Below are 14,781 nucleotides of genomic sequence, written 5' to 3'. Positions count from 1 at the left end.
CGGGCAGGAGGCCCGGGGCATGAGCGTGCAGCCGGCTGGCCCGGCCCTCCGACCCCCAGCCCAAGGGTCCCAGAGCAGAGCTCGGAAGTGCCTCCTGGCCCAGGATGAGACACCAGCCCCGAAGTCAGCTCTCGGCAGAAACCCCAGCCCTGGACTCCTACCTGAGCAAACTGCTGCCCGATGCAGGAGCGCGGTCCCAGAGAGAAGGGGAAGTAGGTGAACCTCGGCCTGCAGGGAGAGAGCGGTCAGGAGGTGGCCGCCCAGTCGCAGCCCCACCCCGGCGGTGACAAACCCATCCCTCGCTGATGAACGGCTCTGCACCACGGCTGGGTGGTGCATGCACTGAAAACATCAACAGCAGGCTCTGTTGGGCTCTGCATCAGCATTTTCTCATTCTAGCCTCCTCTGGAGCCTTCCCGACGGAGTCATTATCCCCAGTTTACAGGAGGAGGAACTAAAGAGCTTGCAATCCAATGGCACTTCTGTGTCCGACCAGTCACGTGTGCGGTTCTGGGCAGGGTCTGGGTCTGGGCGCAGGTGGCCTGTCCCTGGACGCTGGCCACCCCCCCCCCGCCCCAACTGTACTTTCAGGCATTCACCCCCATAGCGAGCTGCAGAGGGAGCCAACAGGATTCCCATTTCTCAGATAGGACCATCAAGGCAGGGGGAGGTACAGTCCCCTGGCGCCAATCACAGGGTTTCCCAGTACAGGGGACAGGTTATGAGCATGGGTTTTGAAACCAGTCTGAGCTGGCCTCAAACCACAGCTCTGCGGCTCCTGGCTGTGTGCCCTTGTTCAAGTTACCTAACCTCTCTGTGCCGTGATTTCCTCTCCATTAAAGGGGGGCAGAGCAGGGAATCACGACTCCCTCACAGTGATCTGAGAGGCGACGTGGGCTCAGGGGTCATTGGCAGTTCAGACCCGAGGTCCCTGGGCCACCCTTCTCCCACATGCACAGCTTGAAGAAAGACTTACTTGGGTGCTTTGGGGCTGAAGCGATCGGGGTTGAAAGTCAGTGGGTCCTCAAAGTACGTGTCCATCCGCCCCATGACATAGGTGCTAAACTGAGGGGAGAGGATGCAGCTGTCTCTGGTTCCAAACATGAGCACCCTCACACCTCCCCGACCCGCCGGGGCCACCCGCTGGAGGGACCAGGAGCACAGAAGGCCCCCCCGCCACTCTACTCCACCCACACACGTGGGCCAGTGTGGGACTCCACCAGCATCTGGAAAGTGCCTCAGATGAAGGGAGGGGGCAGCCCAGGGTACCAACAAGGGCCAGCTGGCTGCAGCATCCCATGCTTGGCCCCGTGCTGTGGTGGGACCACAACTAGCCCTGCTTTACAGATGAGAGAACTGAGGCTCAGAGAGAAAAGTTCCTGACTTGCCTGAAGTACCTGGCCAAACTGAGATTCAAACTCAGGTCTGCTTCGAGAGCATCTTTTTCAAGATCTCTGAGAGCCGTTATTCGGCACAAGGTTTGCATCTGGGGTTCAGGGGTGGGGGAGCTGGGAAGGAGAGTGAGGAGGCAGAGAACCCACAGGTCCCCACCATGCTTTCAGTTGTCTCCCTACTGGGGTTAATATTCTGTGCCCCCGATCTCCATGGGCCATATGTGCCCCCATAACTTGGGCCCTGGGTCCCGACCTCTGCCTCATTACTCCTGCACAAAAGAGCTGCTTGAGCCCACTCTGTCCCCTGGTTCTCTGTGTTGAGAGTCCAAGGCAGGCAGGGTGAAGGGAGGGCCTGGAACAAAGCTCTGAAAAGTGAGGGGGAGCATGAAGTGGAGACGGGGTCTCAGATCAGCGGAGAGCACCTACTGTGTGCTAGGGAGTTTTGCCAGACATGTGACTTACGTCATTCGTTGACTCTTTTCAGTGAATTATGACTCAGACATCATCATCCCCATCTTACAAGGAAGGCACTGAGGCCCAGAGATGACTCAGCTTGCCAGAGAGGGGATGGGATTGGAGCCGGGGTCTGCCACTCAAGGCCCACATGCCTGTACCCCTGCCCAGCCAGACATAAGGGGATGCTAAACCACCTCCTGGGTCACAGGCAGGTGGTACTGGTGCAGGGTTGTGCAGAAATAAAGGGGGAGGGGCAGATAAACAGAAGAAAGAACACATATCAGGAAGCACTGATACATGCCGGAGAGGGTATAGGAGAGTCCTGGGAAGTCCGGGTGAAGGGGAAGGGGGGAGGCGGCTGCCTAATGGATAGAACCAGAGGCATGCCACTTTCCTTTATAAATAAAATCAGATCACGTGCTGGGCTGAACTGTGTCCCCCTAAAAATCTTATGCTACAGTCTTAACCTCAGAATGTGACAGATAGTCTCCTTAAAGAGATACTCAAGTTATAATGAGGTCATTAGGGTGGACTTTACTCCAGTCTGGCTCGTGTCCTTAGAAGAAGAGAATATTGGGACAGACACACACAGAGGAGGTCTTGGGAGGACCCTGTGGGAAGCTGACATCTGCAAGTCAAGGAGAGAGGATTCAGGAGAAACCAATCCTGCCTCGAACTTGGACCCCCAGCCTCCAAAACTGTGAGAAAGGACATTTCCACTGCTAAGTGCCTGTCTGTGGTGCTTTGTTCTGGCAGCCCCAGGAGACAAAACCAGATCCCTACCTCACACCATACACAAAATCAACTCCAGGTAGATAGGAAATTAACTTGCAAAAGAAAAATGTGAAATTGTTAGAAGACAATCTGAGCGACAATGCTGACCTCAGGATGGGGGCGGTGGGAGTTTCCCTAAGACAAAACAAGAGAAGGGACCACTACAAAATGAAGAACTTCAAATCATTGAAAACGCTTTAGCAAAGAGAAGCCACAAAGCTAAAGACGAAATTTGGGACATACATACCTGACAAAGGATTAACATAAGAATTTTATTTATTTTTTTTAATTTATTTATTTGACAGACAGAGATCACAAGTAGGCAGAGAGGCAGGCAGAGAGAGAAGAGGAAGCAGGCTCCCCGCTGAGCAGAGAGCCCGATGCGGGGCTCGATGCCAGGACCCTGGGATCCTGACCTGAGTCAAAGGCAGAGGCTTTAACCCACTGAGCCACCCAGGCGCCCCGAACATAAGAATTTTTAAAGAGAGCTCTGTACAGGGATGAGACAACCCAGAAGAAGAAAAGGAGTACAGGGCTGTGAGCCTCACAAAAGGAACCAGGAAAGTGCACATCAAGACCACAGGGAAGTACCTTCCTTAAACTTATTCCCTTTGCAAAAAAAAAAAAAAAAAAAAAAAAAGCAGCTGGACCACTCTTGGTGCTGGGAAGGATAAGGAACCACATCTGTGGGCATCCCGGTTGGCCCAGGTGCTCTGGAAAACACTTTGGCGCTAGTTTACCAGGCTGACCATTTAGATATTCCACACTCCAGCCCTCCCGTCCCTGTCTGCCCCATCCACTGGTCGCGCTGGCAGGAGTGGTCGCCAGCAGTGCTCAGGAGAGCAGGATGCCTGGTGACCCAGAATTGAGAACGGGGTGCTGGTCTACACACAGTAGAATATGATACAGCAGGGAGCTGAGAGCCCGCAGTTACAAAGCAATCCTGGGAGACACTACCGTGTGGGCACACACATACACACACACAACACACACACGCGCACGCATGCGCATGAAAAGGCGAGGCGATGGCAAAATTCAGAACAGTGATTGCTTCTGGAGGGCAGCTGGACAGTGACACATTTCTAGTTTTGGGGTGGGTTTCTGGGAGGTCACTGTGCATGAAGGGATGCCCGATGAGGGGATAAAAGAATGCATGTGTAAACAAAGAAATAAGTAGGGCGCCTGGATGGCTCAATCAGTTGAGCATCTGAATCTTGATTTTGGCTCAGGTCATGATCTCAGGGTCGTGAGATGGAGCCCCACTTGGGCTCAGCATGGAGCCTGCTTAAGATTCTTCTCTCCCAGGCAAGATGGCGGAGGAGTAGTGGACTGAAATGACATCAGGTCGCAGGAGTTCAGCTAGATAGCATCAAACCACCCTGAACACCTACAAACTCAACAGGAGATTGCAGAGAAGAAAGGCAAGTCTAGGAACAGAAAGTCAACCACTTTCTGAAAGGTAAGATGTGCAGAGAAGTGAATCCAAAGCGAGGGGAAGATAGACCGCGGTGGGAGGGGCTGGCTCCCAGCAAGCAGCGGAGCAACAGAGCACAAAATCAGAACTTTTAGAAGTCTGCTCCACTGAGCGACATTGCTCCAGAGGCTAGGCAGGGGTGGAGCCCTCCCAGGGAGTGTGGTCTCAAGTCCTGCAGGGTCACAGAAGGATCAGGGCTGTCTGAGCGTAGCAGAGCTCCCAGGTAGCAGAGCAGGGAAGCCGACTACGGAGATGGAGCCAAGGAGTGAGCTCTCAGCTCGGGGTTGCCTTAAACCATGATCCATGGCACAGTCAGACCACTGCTCTTTGAGCAGGGACCCCACAAGTGGCACATCTGGGAGACTCACCTTCCTCCTCTGGAGGCAGGAATCTGCTGGGTTTGGAGATACCAAACGGGGCTGTGTGCCAGAGACCGAAATGTTTGGTCTCAGGCTGGGTGAGCCCAGACCATGGCCGGAGACCAGGGAGATGGGAGTGATTGACCCCTTTTCTCTGAGGGTGCATTGAGGTGTGGGGGCCCCAGCTCTTGGCTCCTCCAGCCTGAGAATGGGAGGCCTCAATCTTCATTCCCATCTCCAGAGATCTATGGAAAGCTTTCAGGGAACAAAAGTTCCCAAGAGCGAACCCGAGCAGATTACTTAGCCTGGCTCCTGGCAAGGGCGGTGGGATTCTGCCTCGGGCAAAGACATTTGAGAATCACCGCAATCCAGAAGATTAGCAAGAATATCCAGCCAAGACCAAGGTCACTGATCATCAAGAACTGTGGAACTCCACAGCTCAGGGAAAGCGGCACATAGAATTCATGGCTTTTCCCCCCATGATCCTTTAGTCTTTCAAAGTTAAATTAAATTTTTTTAATTTTATTTTTTTCTTATTCTGATTTTTTAACTTTTCCCCTTTCCTCTTTGAATGTTTATAAGCAGTTTATCTTAACAATATCTTTCTAAAAAAATATTTTAAGCCATCATTATTATAGTCATATTTTATCCTTCATTGTATTTAACTTTATTTTTTGTATACATAAAGGGTTTTTTTTTTTCCTAAAAAATTTTGGGATACAATTTCTTCTAAAAGATCAAAATATACTCTAAATCTAGCACGACTTTATTCTAGTCTCCAGCCTGAGCACATTCTCTCCCCCTTTTTATATCTTCTTTCTTTTACCAACCAACTTATCTTTTCAATTCCTTTTTTAGAATTTTTTTAAAATTTTCATCTTTACAGTCATAGTCCATCCCTCCATTGTGTTTACCCTTATTTTCATATATATATATAACTTCTTCTTTCTTTAAAATTTTGGGAAGTAGTTTCTTCTAAGAGATCAAAATACACCCAAAATCAAGTGGGTGACTCTGTTCTATTCACCAGTCTAATATATATATGTGTGTGTATATATGTATATATACACATATATAAATATATATATATATTTTTAACTTCTTTTTACCCCTTTTCTTCTCTCCCCAGTTTGGGGTCTCCTCTGATTTGGTTAGTGTACATTTTTTGGGGTCTTTGCCACCCTTTTAGTATTTTATTCTCTCATTCATATATTCTTATCTGGATAAAATGACAAAGCAGAAAAACTCACCACACAGACACAAAAAGAACAAAAGGCAGTACTGAAGGCCTAGGGACATAATCAATACGGACATTGGTAATATGTCAGATCTAGAGTTCAGAATGATGATTCTTGAGGTGCCAGCGGGGCTCGAAAAAGGCATGGAGGATATTAGAGAAACCCTGTCTGGAGAAATAAAATCTCTTTCTGGAGGAATAAAAGATCTAAAATCTAACCAAGCTGAAATCAAAAAAGGAATTAATGAGGTGCAATAAAAAATAGAGGCTCTTACTGCTAGGATAAATGATGCAGAAGAGAGAATTAGTGATATAGAAGACCAAATGATGGGGAATAAAGAAGCTGAGCAAAAGAGAGACAAACAGCTACTGGCCCAGAAGGGGAGAATTCTAGAGATAAGTGACACCATAAGATGAAACAATATTAGAATAATTGGGATTCCAGAAGAAGAAGAAAGAGAGAGGGGGTTAGAAAGTATATCGGAGCAAATTATAATAGAGAATTTCCCTAATATGGCAAAGGGAACAAGCATCAAAATCTAGGAGGCATAGAGAACCCCCCTCAAAATCAATAAAAATAGGTCCACACCCCATCATCTAATAGTAAAACTTACTAGTCTTAGTGACAAGAGAAAATCCTGAAAGCAGCTCAGGACAAGATGTCTGTAACATACAATGGTAGAAATATTAGATTGGCAGCACACTTATCCACAGAGAGCTGGCAGGCTTCAAGGACTGACATGATATATTCAGAGCACTAAATGAGAAAAATATGCAGTCAAGAATACTATATACAGCTAGGCTGTATAAAAAGCTTCCAGGACAAACAAAAATTAAAAGAATTTGGAAACACCAAACCAGCCCTACAGGAAATATTGAAAGGGGTCCTCTAAGCAAAGAAAGAGCCTTAAAGAAGTAGACCAGAAAGGAACAGAGACAATATACAGTAACAGTCACCTGTATTACAGGTAATACAATGGCACTGAATTCATATCTTTCAATAGTTACCCTGAATGTAAATGGGTTAAATGCCCCAATCAAAAGTCATAGGGTATCAGAATGGATAAAAAAACAAAAAACAAAAAAAAAACACATCAATATGCTGTCTACGAGAAACTCATTTTAGACCCAAAGACACCTCCAGATTTAAAGTGAGGGGGTGGAAAACAATTTACCATGCTAACGGACATCAAAAGAAAGCTGGGGTGGCTATCCTTATATCAGATAAATTAGATTTTAAGCCAAAGACTATAATAAGAGATGAGGAAGGATACTATATCATACTCAAAGGGTCTGTCCAATAAGAAACTCTAACAATCTTAAATATCTATGCCTCTAACAAGGGAGCAACCAACTATATAAACCAATTAGTAACAAAATCAAAGAAACACATTGACAATAATACAATAATAGTAGGGAAATTTAACATCCCCCTCACTGAAATGGACACATCATCCAAGCAAAAGATCAACAAGGAAACAAAGGCCTTAAATGACACACTGGACCAGATGGACATCACAGATATATTCAGAACATTCCATCCCAAAGCAACAGAATACACATTCTTCTCAAGTGCACATGGAACATTCTCCAGAATAGATCACATCCTGGGTCACAAATCAGGTCTCAACCAGTACGAAAAGACTGGTATCATTCCATGCATATTTTCAGACCACAGTGCTCTGAAGCTAGAATTCAACCACAAGAGGAAAGTTGGAAAGAACTCAAATACACGGAGACTAAAGAGCATCCTACTAGAGAATGAATGGGTCAACCAGGAAATTAAAGAAGAATTGAAAAAATTCATGGAAACAAATGATAATGAAAACACAACTGTTCAGAATCTGTGGGACACAACAAAGGCAGTCCTGAAAGGAAAGTATATAGCCATACAAGCCTTTCTCAAGAAACAAGAAAGTTCTCAAGTACACAACCTAACCCTACTCCTAAAGGAGTTGGAGGAAGAACAGCAGAGAAAGTCTAAACCCAGCAGGAGAAGAGAAACCATAAAGATCAGAGCAGAAATCAATGAAATAGAAACCAAAAGAACAGTAGAGCAAATAAATGAAACCAGGAGCTGGTTCTTTGAAAGAATTAATAAGATTGGTAAACCCCTGGCCAGATTTATCAAAAAGAAAAGAGAAAGGACCCAAACTAATAAAATCATGAATGAAAGAGGAGAGATCACAACCAACACCAAAGAAATACAAACAATTATAAGAACATATTATGAGCAACACTATGCCAGCAAATTAGACAATCTGGAAGAAATGGATGCATTCCTAGTGACCTGTAAACTACCAAAACTGAACCAGGAGGAAACAGAAAACCTGAACAGATCCATAACCAATAAGGAGATTGAAGCAGTCATCAAAAATCTCCCAAAAACAAGAGCCCAGGGTCAGACATCTTCCCAGGGGAATATTACCAAACATTTAAAAAAGAACTAATACCTATTCTCCTGAAACTGTTCCAAAAAATAGAAATGGAAAGAAAACTTCCAAACTCATTTTATGAGGCCAGCATTACCTTGATCCCAAAACCAGACAAAGACCCCATCAAAAAGGAGAATAACAGACCAATATCCTTGATGAACACAGATGCAAAAATTCTCACCAAAATACTAACCAATAGGATCCAACAGTACATTGAAAGGATTATTCACCATGACCGAGTGGGATTTATTCCTGGGCTGCAACATTAGTTCAACATCTACAAATAAATCAATGTGATACAATACATTAATAAAAGAAAGAACAAGAACCATATGATACTCCCAACAGATGCTGGAAAAGTATTTGACAAATACAGCATCCTTCCTTGATCAAAACTCTTCAAAGTGTAGGGATAGAGGGTACATACCTCAATATCATCAAAGCCATCTATGAAAAACCTACAGCGAATACCATTCTCAATGGGGATAAACTGAGAGCTTTTCCTCTATGGTCAGGAACACAGCAGTGATGTCTATTATCACCACTGCTATTCAACATAGTACTAGAAGTTCTAGCCTCAGCAATCAGACCACAAAAAGAAATTAAAGGCATCTGAATCGGCAAAGAAGAAGTCAAACTCTCACTCTTTGCAAATGATATGATACTTTATGAAAGATTCCACTCCAAAACTGCTAGAACTTATATTGGAATTTAGTAAAGTGTCAGGATATAAAATCAATGCACTAAAATAAGTTGCATTTCTATACACCAACAACAAGGGAGAAGAAAGAGAAATTAAGGAGTTGATCCCATTTACAATTGCACTGAAAACCATAAGATACCTAGGAATAAACCTAACCAAAGAGACTAAGAATCTATATGCAGAAAACTATAAAGTACTCATGAAAGAAATTGAGGAAGACACAAGGAAATGGAAAAATGTTCCATGCTCCTGGATTGGAAGAATAAATATTGTGAAAATTTCTATGCTACCTAAAGCAATCTACACATTTAATGCAATCCCTATCAAAATACCATCAATTTTTTTTCAAAGAAATGGAACAAATAATCCTAAAATTTATATGGAACCAAAAAAGACCATGAATAGTCAGAGGAATGTTGAAAAAGAAAGCCAAAGTTGGTGGCATCACAATTCCAGATTTCAAGCTCTATTACAAAGCAAATATCATTCTCATAAGCATCAAGACAGTATGGTACCGGCCCAAAAACAGACACATAGATCAATGGAACAGAATAGAGAACCCAGAAATAGACCCTCAACTTTATGGTCAACTAATCTTTGACAAAACAGGAAAGAATGTCCAATGGAAAAAAGACAGTCTCTTCAACAAATGGTGTTGGGAAAACTGGACAGCCACATGCAGAAGAATGAAACTGGACCATTTCCTTACACCACACATGAAAATAGACTCAAAATGGATGAAAGACCCCAATGTGAGACAGGAATCCATCCAAATCCTTCAGGAGAACACAACCTCTTCGACCTCAGCCGCAGCACCTTCTTCCTAGAGACATCGCCAAAGGCAAGGGAAGCAAGGGCAAAAATGAACAATTGGGAATTCATCAAGATCAAAAGCTTTTGCACAGCAAAGGAAACAGCCACAAAACCAAAAGACAACTGACAGAAAGGAAGAAGATATTTGCAAATGACATATCAGATAAAGGGCTAGTATCCAAAATATATAAAGAATTTATCAAACTCAACACCCAAAGAACAAATAATCCAATCAAGAAATGGGCAGAGGTATTGAACAGTTTTGCAAAGAAGACATCCAGATGGCCAACAGACACATGAAAAAATTCTCAACATCACTCAGCATCAAGGAAATACAAATCAAAACCACAATGAGATACCACCTCACACCAGTCAGAATGGCTAAAATTAACAAGTCAGGAAACGACAGATGCTGGTGAGGATGTGGAGAAAGGGGAACCCTCCTACACTGTTGGTGGGAATGCAAGCTGGTGCAACCACTCTGGAAAACAGCATGGAGGTTCCTCAAAATGTTGAAAATAGAGCTTCCCTATGATCCAGCAATTGCACTACTGGGTATTTACCCTAAAGATACAAACGTAGTGATCTGAAGGGGCACGTGTACCCGAATGTTCATATCAGCAATGTCCACAATAGCCAAACTATGGAAAGAACCTAGATGTCCATCAACAGATGAATGGATAAAGAAGATGTGGTGTGTGTGTATATATATATGAATATTATGCAGCCATCAAAAGAAATGAAATCTTATCATTTGCCACAACATGGATGGAACTAGAGGGTATTATGCTGAGTGAAATAAGTCAGTCGGAGAAAGACAATTATCATATGATCTCCCTGATATGAGGAATTTGAGAGGCAGAGTGGAGGGTTTGGGAGGTAGGGAAGGAAAAAATGAAACAAGGTGGAATGGGGAGGGAGACAAATCAAAAAAGACTCTTAATCTCACGAAACAAACTGAGGGTTGCAGGGGGGAGGGGTATGGAGAGGGTGGTTGTGTTATGGACACTGGCGAGGGTATGGGAAATGGTGAGTGCTGTGAAGTGTGTAAACTTGGCGATTCACAGACCTGTACCCCTGGGGCTAATAATACATTATACATTAATAAAAATAATAAGTAAGTTTAAAAAAATAAATAAGGGCAAAATGCTGTAACTGAAAAAAAAAAAAAGATTCTTCTCTCCCTCTGCCTCTGCTCCTCCCTGCCCCTCCACTCACATTCTCATGCTTGCTCTCTAAAGAACAAAAAACAAAAAACAAACAAGTAAAGGAGAGGAGGGGGGAACGTCACCTCCATGGGAGAAGGGGTGGTGGATGAGAGAGAGAAGGAACTGGACAGTCTGGGGTCAGCTGTGAAACTGGGCACATCTGGTATCTGTCCCTGGCCAGCTCTGAGACCTCAGGAAAGTGACCTAACCTCTCTAAGCCTCAGTGTCCTCAGATGTAAACAAGGTGCCTCCCTTCCAGAATCATCCACTGTAACCTTACACTGGACTGTGTGAAAGGGAAGAAAGACCTCACATGGTTATAGTGCAGCTTGAATGAGAAACCCCAGTGGAGACAATGGGCCCACGGACATCCCGACCTCAGAGCTGGGGGCAGGCAGGGAGGGCCCCCACACACCAGGAGCGGAGTGTTGCCAGGCACTCTGACCCCGTCAATCAAGGTCTCCTCCTCCAGCAGGCGAAAGGTGCCCCACGCTGGCGGGTACAGCCTCAGCGACTCTTTGAGAACCTGCAGAAGCCACAGGGGGAGATGAGGAGAGAAGTCAGGAGATGCCCCCAGATCCCCGGACCCACCTCGGCTCCCACTCCCAGGGCTGAATATGCACCCACGTCCAGGACTGGGTCCCAGACCCCTGCAAAGTTAGCCTCAGCTTCTTGTCCAACCCCTCTTGTCACAGGAGAAACTGACACCCAAAAGGAGAAGAGAGTTGGGCAGAACCCCTGTGGCGGAGCCTGGACCAGGACCCAGGCCTTCGCTCTGAACCAGGGCACCACCATCCCAGAGGGGCCGTCCCTGAGCTCAAGTCAGGCCTCCTGCTGTGCTCTGTTGCGGAGGGGAGGGGGCTGTTGAGTCTGGCCCCTGGAGGCCGGCTTGAGGCTCCTAGAAGTGCCCGGCCTCGCTGGGAAGTGCAAACAGCCTCATTCCATGAAGGGCTGCTCCCCACCCAGGCTGCACACTGGAGTCACCTGGGAAGCCTTTACAATGGCTGTGGCTCCTCCTGACCCACCTCCGCCTGCCCCAGTGACTCTGATGTCATTGGTCCACGGCAGCTCTAGTCATGGGAATTTTTATTTTTTTAAAAATCTCCAGGACATTCTCACATGCAGTGAAGTTAGAGAACACCCGTATGAAAGGGTTTCAGGGGCAGAAGGCCTGGCTTGACGAACCACCCCCAAGTGCCGAGAAGCTTCTCTCCCGCCCCTGAACCTGGGACAGGTACTGCAGTCTCCCGAGGTCGTCACAGTCAAGGTGCCTCTTAGAACCGATGACCTCGTCCACCTCCGCCTGCAGCCTGTTGGGGCAGATGAAGACAAGCTCATCCCCAAGGAGAGGTTCCCCCTCCCCCCCACCTAGTTTTAGGAAGGGGGGCATGGAGGGGAGCAAGATGTGAGCCTCCTGGGACAGCCCATCGCGTGCCCGCACGCACGTATACAGGCACGCACAGTCTGCCCCTTTGTTGAAGACATCCAGGAACCACCAGGTCCCAACCGAGATGCCCGAGCAGTTGGCAACTGTGTTCCCGGGGCCTGTACGAATTCCCCCTTTGCGCTCGCTGCTTGGAACTGGTGGCAGAAAATAAACGCACCACTGATCCAGCTCTCGGCACCGAGCAGCCTGTCTCAGCCTGGCTCGGAGCAGCCGACAGCTGGAAACAGAATGAGTAGTGCAGCGATGCGGCTGAGCAATGATGGGTGCCGTTAGAAGAATATGCACCAAGAGTGGGTTTGGACCACGTCACACCCACGAGGAAGGCAGAAAAGAACAAGCGCTAGCAAGGATGTGGAGAAATAGGAACCCTGGTGCGCTGCCCGTGGGAATGGAACCCGCTGCAGGTGTATATGGGAAATGGGATGGCGGTTCCTCCAGACAGGAAATGTAGAATTACCATATGCTCTAGCGGTGCTGTTCTGGGTGTGTGTGCCCCCACATGGACAGTAGGGGCTCGTAGGTACTTGTACACCCAAGGTCATGGCTGCATTAGTCACGGCAGCCAAAGGGCAGAAGCAACCCTAGTGTCCATCACCAGATGAATGGACCAGCAAAATGTGGTCTGTCCATGGGGTGCCTGGGTAGCTCAGTCATCCAAGCATCTGTCTCCAGCTCAGGTCTTTATCCCGGGGTCCCCGGATCGAATCCCATATCCTGCTCCCTGCTCAGTGTGGAGTCTGCTTCTCCCTTCCCTCTGTCCCTCCCCCTGCTCCTTCACTCTCAAACAAAAAAATCTTTCTTAAAAATATTGTCTATCCATACAATGTAATATTATTCAGTCTTAAAAGAGAGGGAAGTTCTGACACCTGCTAAAACAAAGGCAGACCTTGAAGACATTATCCTAAGTGAGATAAGCCAGACAAAAACGTCCGTTACTGTGTGATTCCTGTATGAGGTCCCCAGAGGAGTTAAATTCACAGAGACAGAGAGCAGAATGGGGCCAGGGGCTGAGGGGATTGGGAAGCTAGCGTTTACTGGAGACAATGTCAGTTGCAACGATGAGAAAGTTCTGGAAATGGTGGTGATAATTGCACAGTAATGGGAATGTGCTTAATGCCGCTGAACTATGCCCTTAAAAAATTACAACGGTAAATTTTATGCATGTATGTGTGTGTTTGTTTATATCCACAATATAAGAGTGGATTTGGGAGAAGAGTTTATAATAAATACTGTGGGGCCCTGGGATAAAATACATGGTGAAATTCAGTAGCTCGTTGTGAACTGTCTCCAGAGGGTGGGGCACTGTGGGTAGAATAATAATAATAACGGTAATTATTATTAGTAGTAGTAATAGTAGTATACCTTTTCTGCTTTTCCCAAATTTTTATAAAGAGCATATTAGTATTACAGATACAGTTAAAACCCTAACCAACCACTTTATCCTCACAAGCGATCATTCACATCTGCCCTTGGACACTGCCGATTAACACTGCAATCAAGGCTTTCCCTGCCTCCAGGGCTCCCATCCCCAAGCCTTTCGGGGTTCTCAGAGTGCTTTCCCATGGGCGCAGTTGGCCTGTGCAACGGTTTGCATTTAAGGAAACCAGTGGCCCAGCTCGAAGGCCATCTCCAGGCACCCTCCTTTGTCTTGCAAGCTGAATATAAGCCCTTCCTCTATGCTGAGCTGGGAATTCTGTTCAGTTCTCAGTGCTGGCCCCTGGCCAGGCACTGAGCATGATGTAGAGAGGGAAAGAACTATGATCCCTGATTTTTGGGAGCTTTAATTTCATGACTGAAATAGACTCAAAGCAAACCGGCCCAGGAGAAAAAGGCATTCATGAGCTGGGAGGAAGCTAGGAGGTGAAAACACAGGATGACTACTTTAGGGGTGTGAGAAGGCTTCTGTGGGGTTGGACAGGGAGTTCTCCAAGAGAAAAGTGAGGAGAGGAGCTTCCAGAAGAGGGACTGGCATGTGCAAAGGCCCTGGGGTAAAGAGAAGCAGGACACACTGGAGGAGGCTCCGTGGTGGGAGGCTGGAGCTGTCTGTCTTCCAGGAACAAGACACCAGTGAATCCCTTCACCAGCTTCAAGCAGAGCCACTACCTGACCCCCAATCTCCCCATTCCACTACCTGAACCCCAAATCTCCCCATTCCATACCTTGCCAGGATTTCAGGCTGGCGGGACAGCTCCATCACCGTGAATGCCAAGTGATTGGCGGAGGTCTCATGGCCTGTGGGAAAGGAGAGCAGCAGTTCCACATGGGGCTACCGGGCTGCTGCTGGCCCAGCCCACCCACCTCTGAGACTCTGCCCTGAGCACGTGGTGGCGGTTCAGGTCCTCACTTCTGCCCCCTGTAGCTGAGCTGCACATACAGAGAGGCAAGAGAGAGGCTGCCCACCCGCAGATCCCGTGTGCCAGCCAGTGTAGTCCAATAAATGGCATCTGCTCCCAGACTGCTGGTTTTTACACCCTAAAAGCT

The 14,781-nt window shown here is 46.7% G+C and overlaps 1 protein-coding gene across 1 annotated transcript in view; it reads right to left on the bottom strand.

The window, feature by feature from the left end:
- The window catches only part of LOC123943210 (cholesterol 24-hydroxylase), a 34,034-nt gene that overhangs the window by 801 nt on the left and 18,452 nt on the right, over positions 1-14,781 (bottom strand). Inside the window, exons 10-14 of the mRNA XM_046007179.1 lie at positions 14,460-14,532; positions 12,079-12,163; positions 11,269-11,379; positions 977-1,065; positions 162-228 (exon numbers count right to left, since the gene is read on the bottom strand). Of these exons, the coding sequence (XP_045863135.1) occupies positions 162-228; positions 977-1,065; positions 11,269-11,379; positions 12,079-12,163; positions 14,460-14,532 (425 nt within the window). The remainder of the gene's footprint in view (positions 1-161; positions 229-976; positions 1,066-11,268; positions 11,380-12,078; positions 12,164-14,459; positions 14,533-14,781) is intronic.

Source organism: Meles meles, chromosome 6 (assembly GCF_922984935.1).
Source record: "Meles meles chromosome 6, mMelMel3.1 paternal haplotype, whole genome shotgun sequence".
Lineage (NCBI taxonomy): Eukaryota > Metazoa > Chordata > Mammalia > Carnivora > Mustelidae > Meles > Meles meles.
The sequence above is the reverse complement of the archived record's forward strand: the minus strand, read 5'-3'. Positions and strand labels throughout refer to the sequence as shown.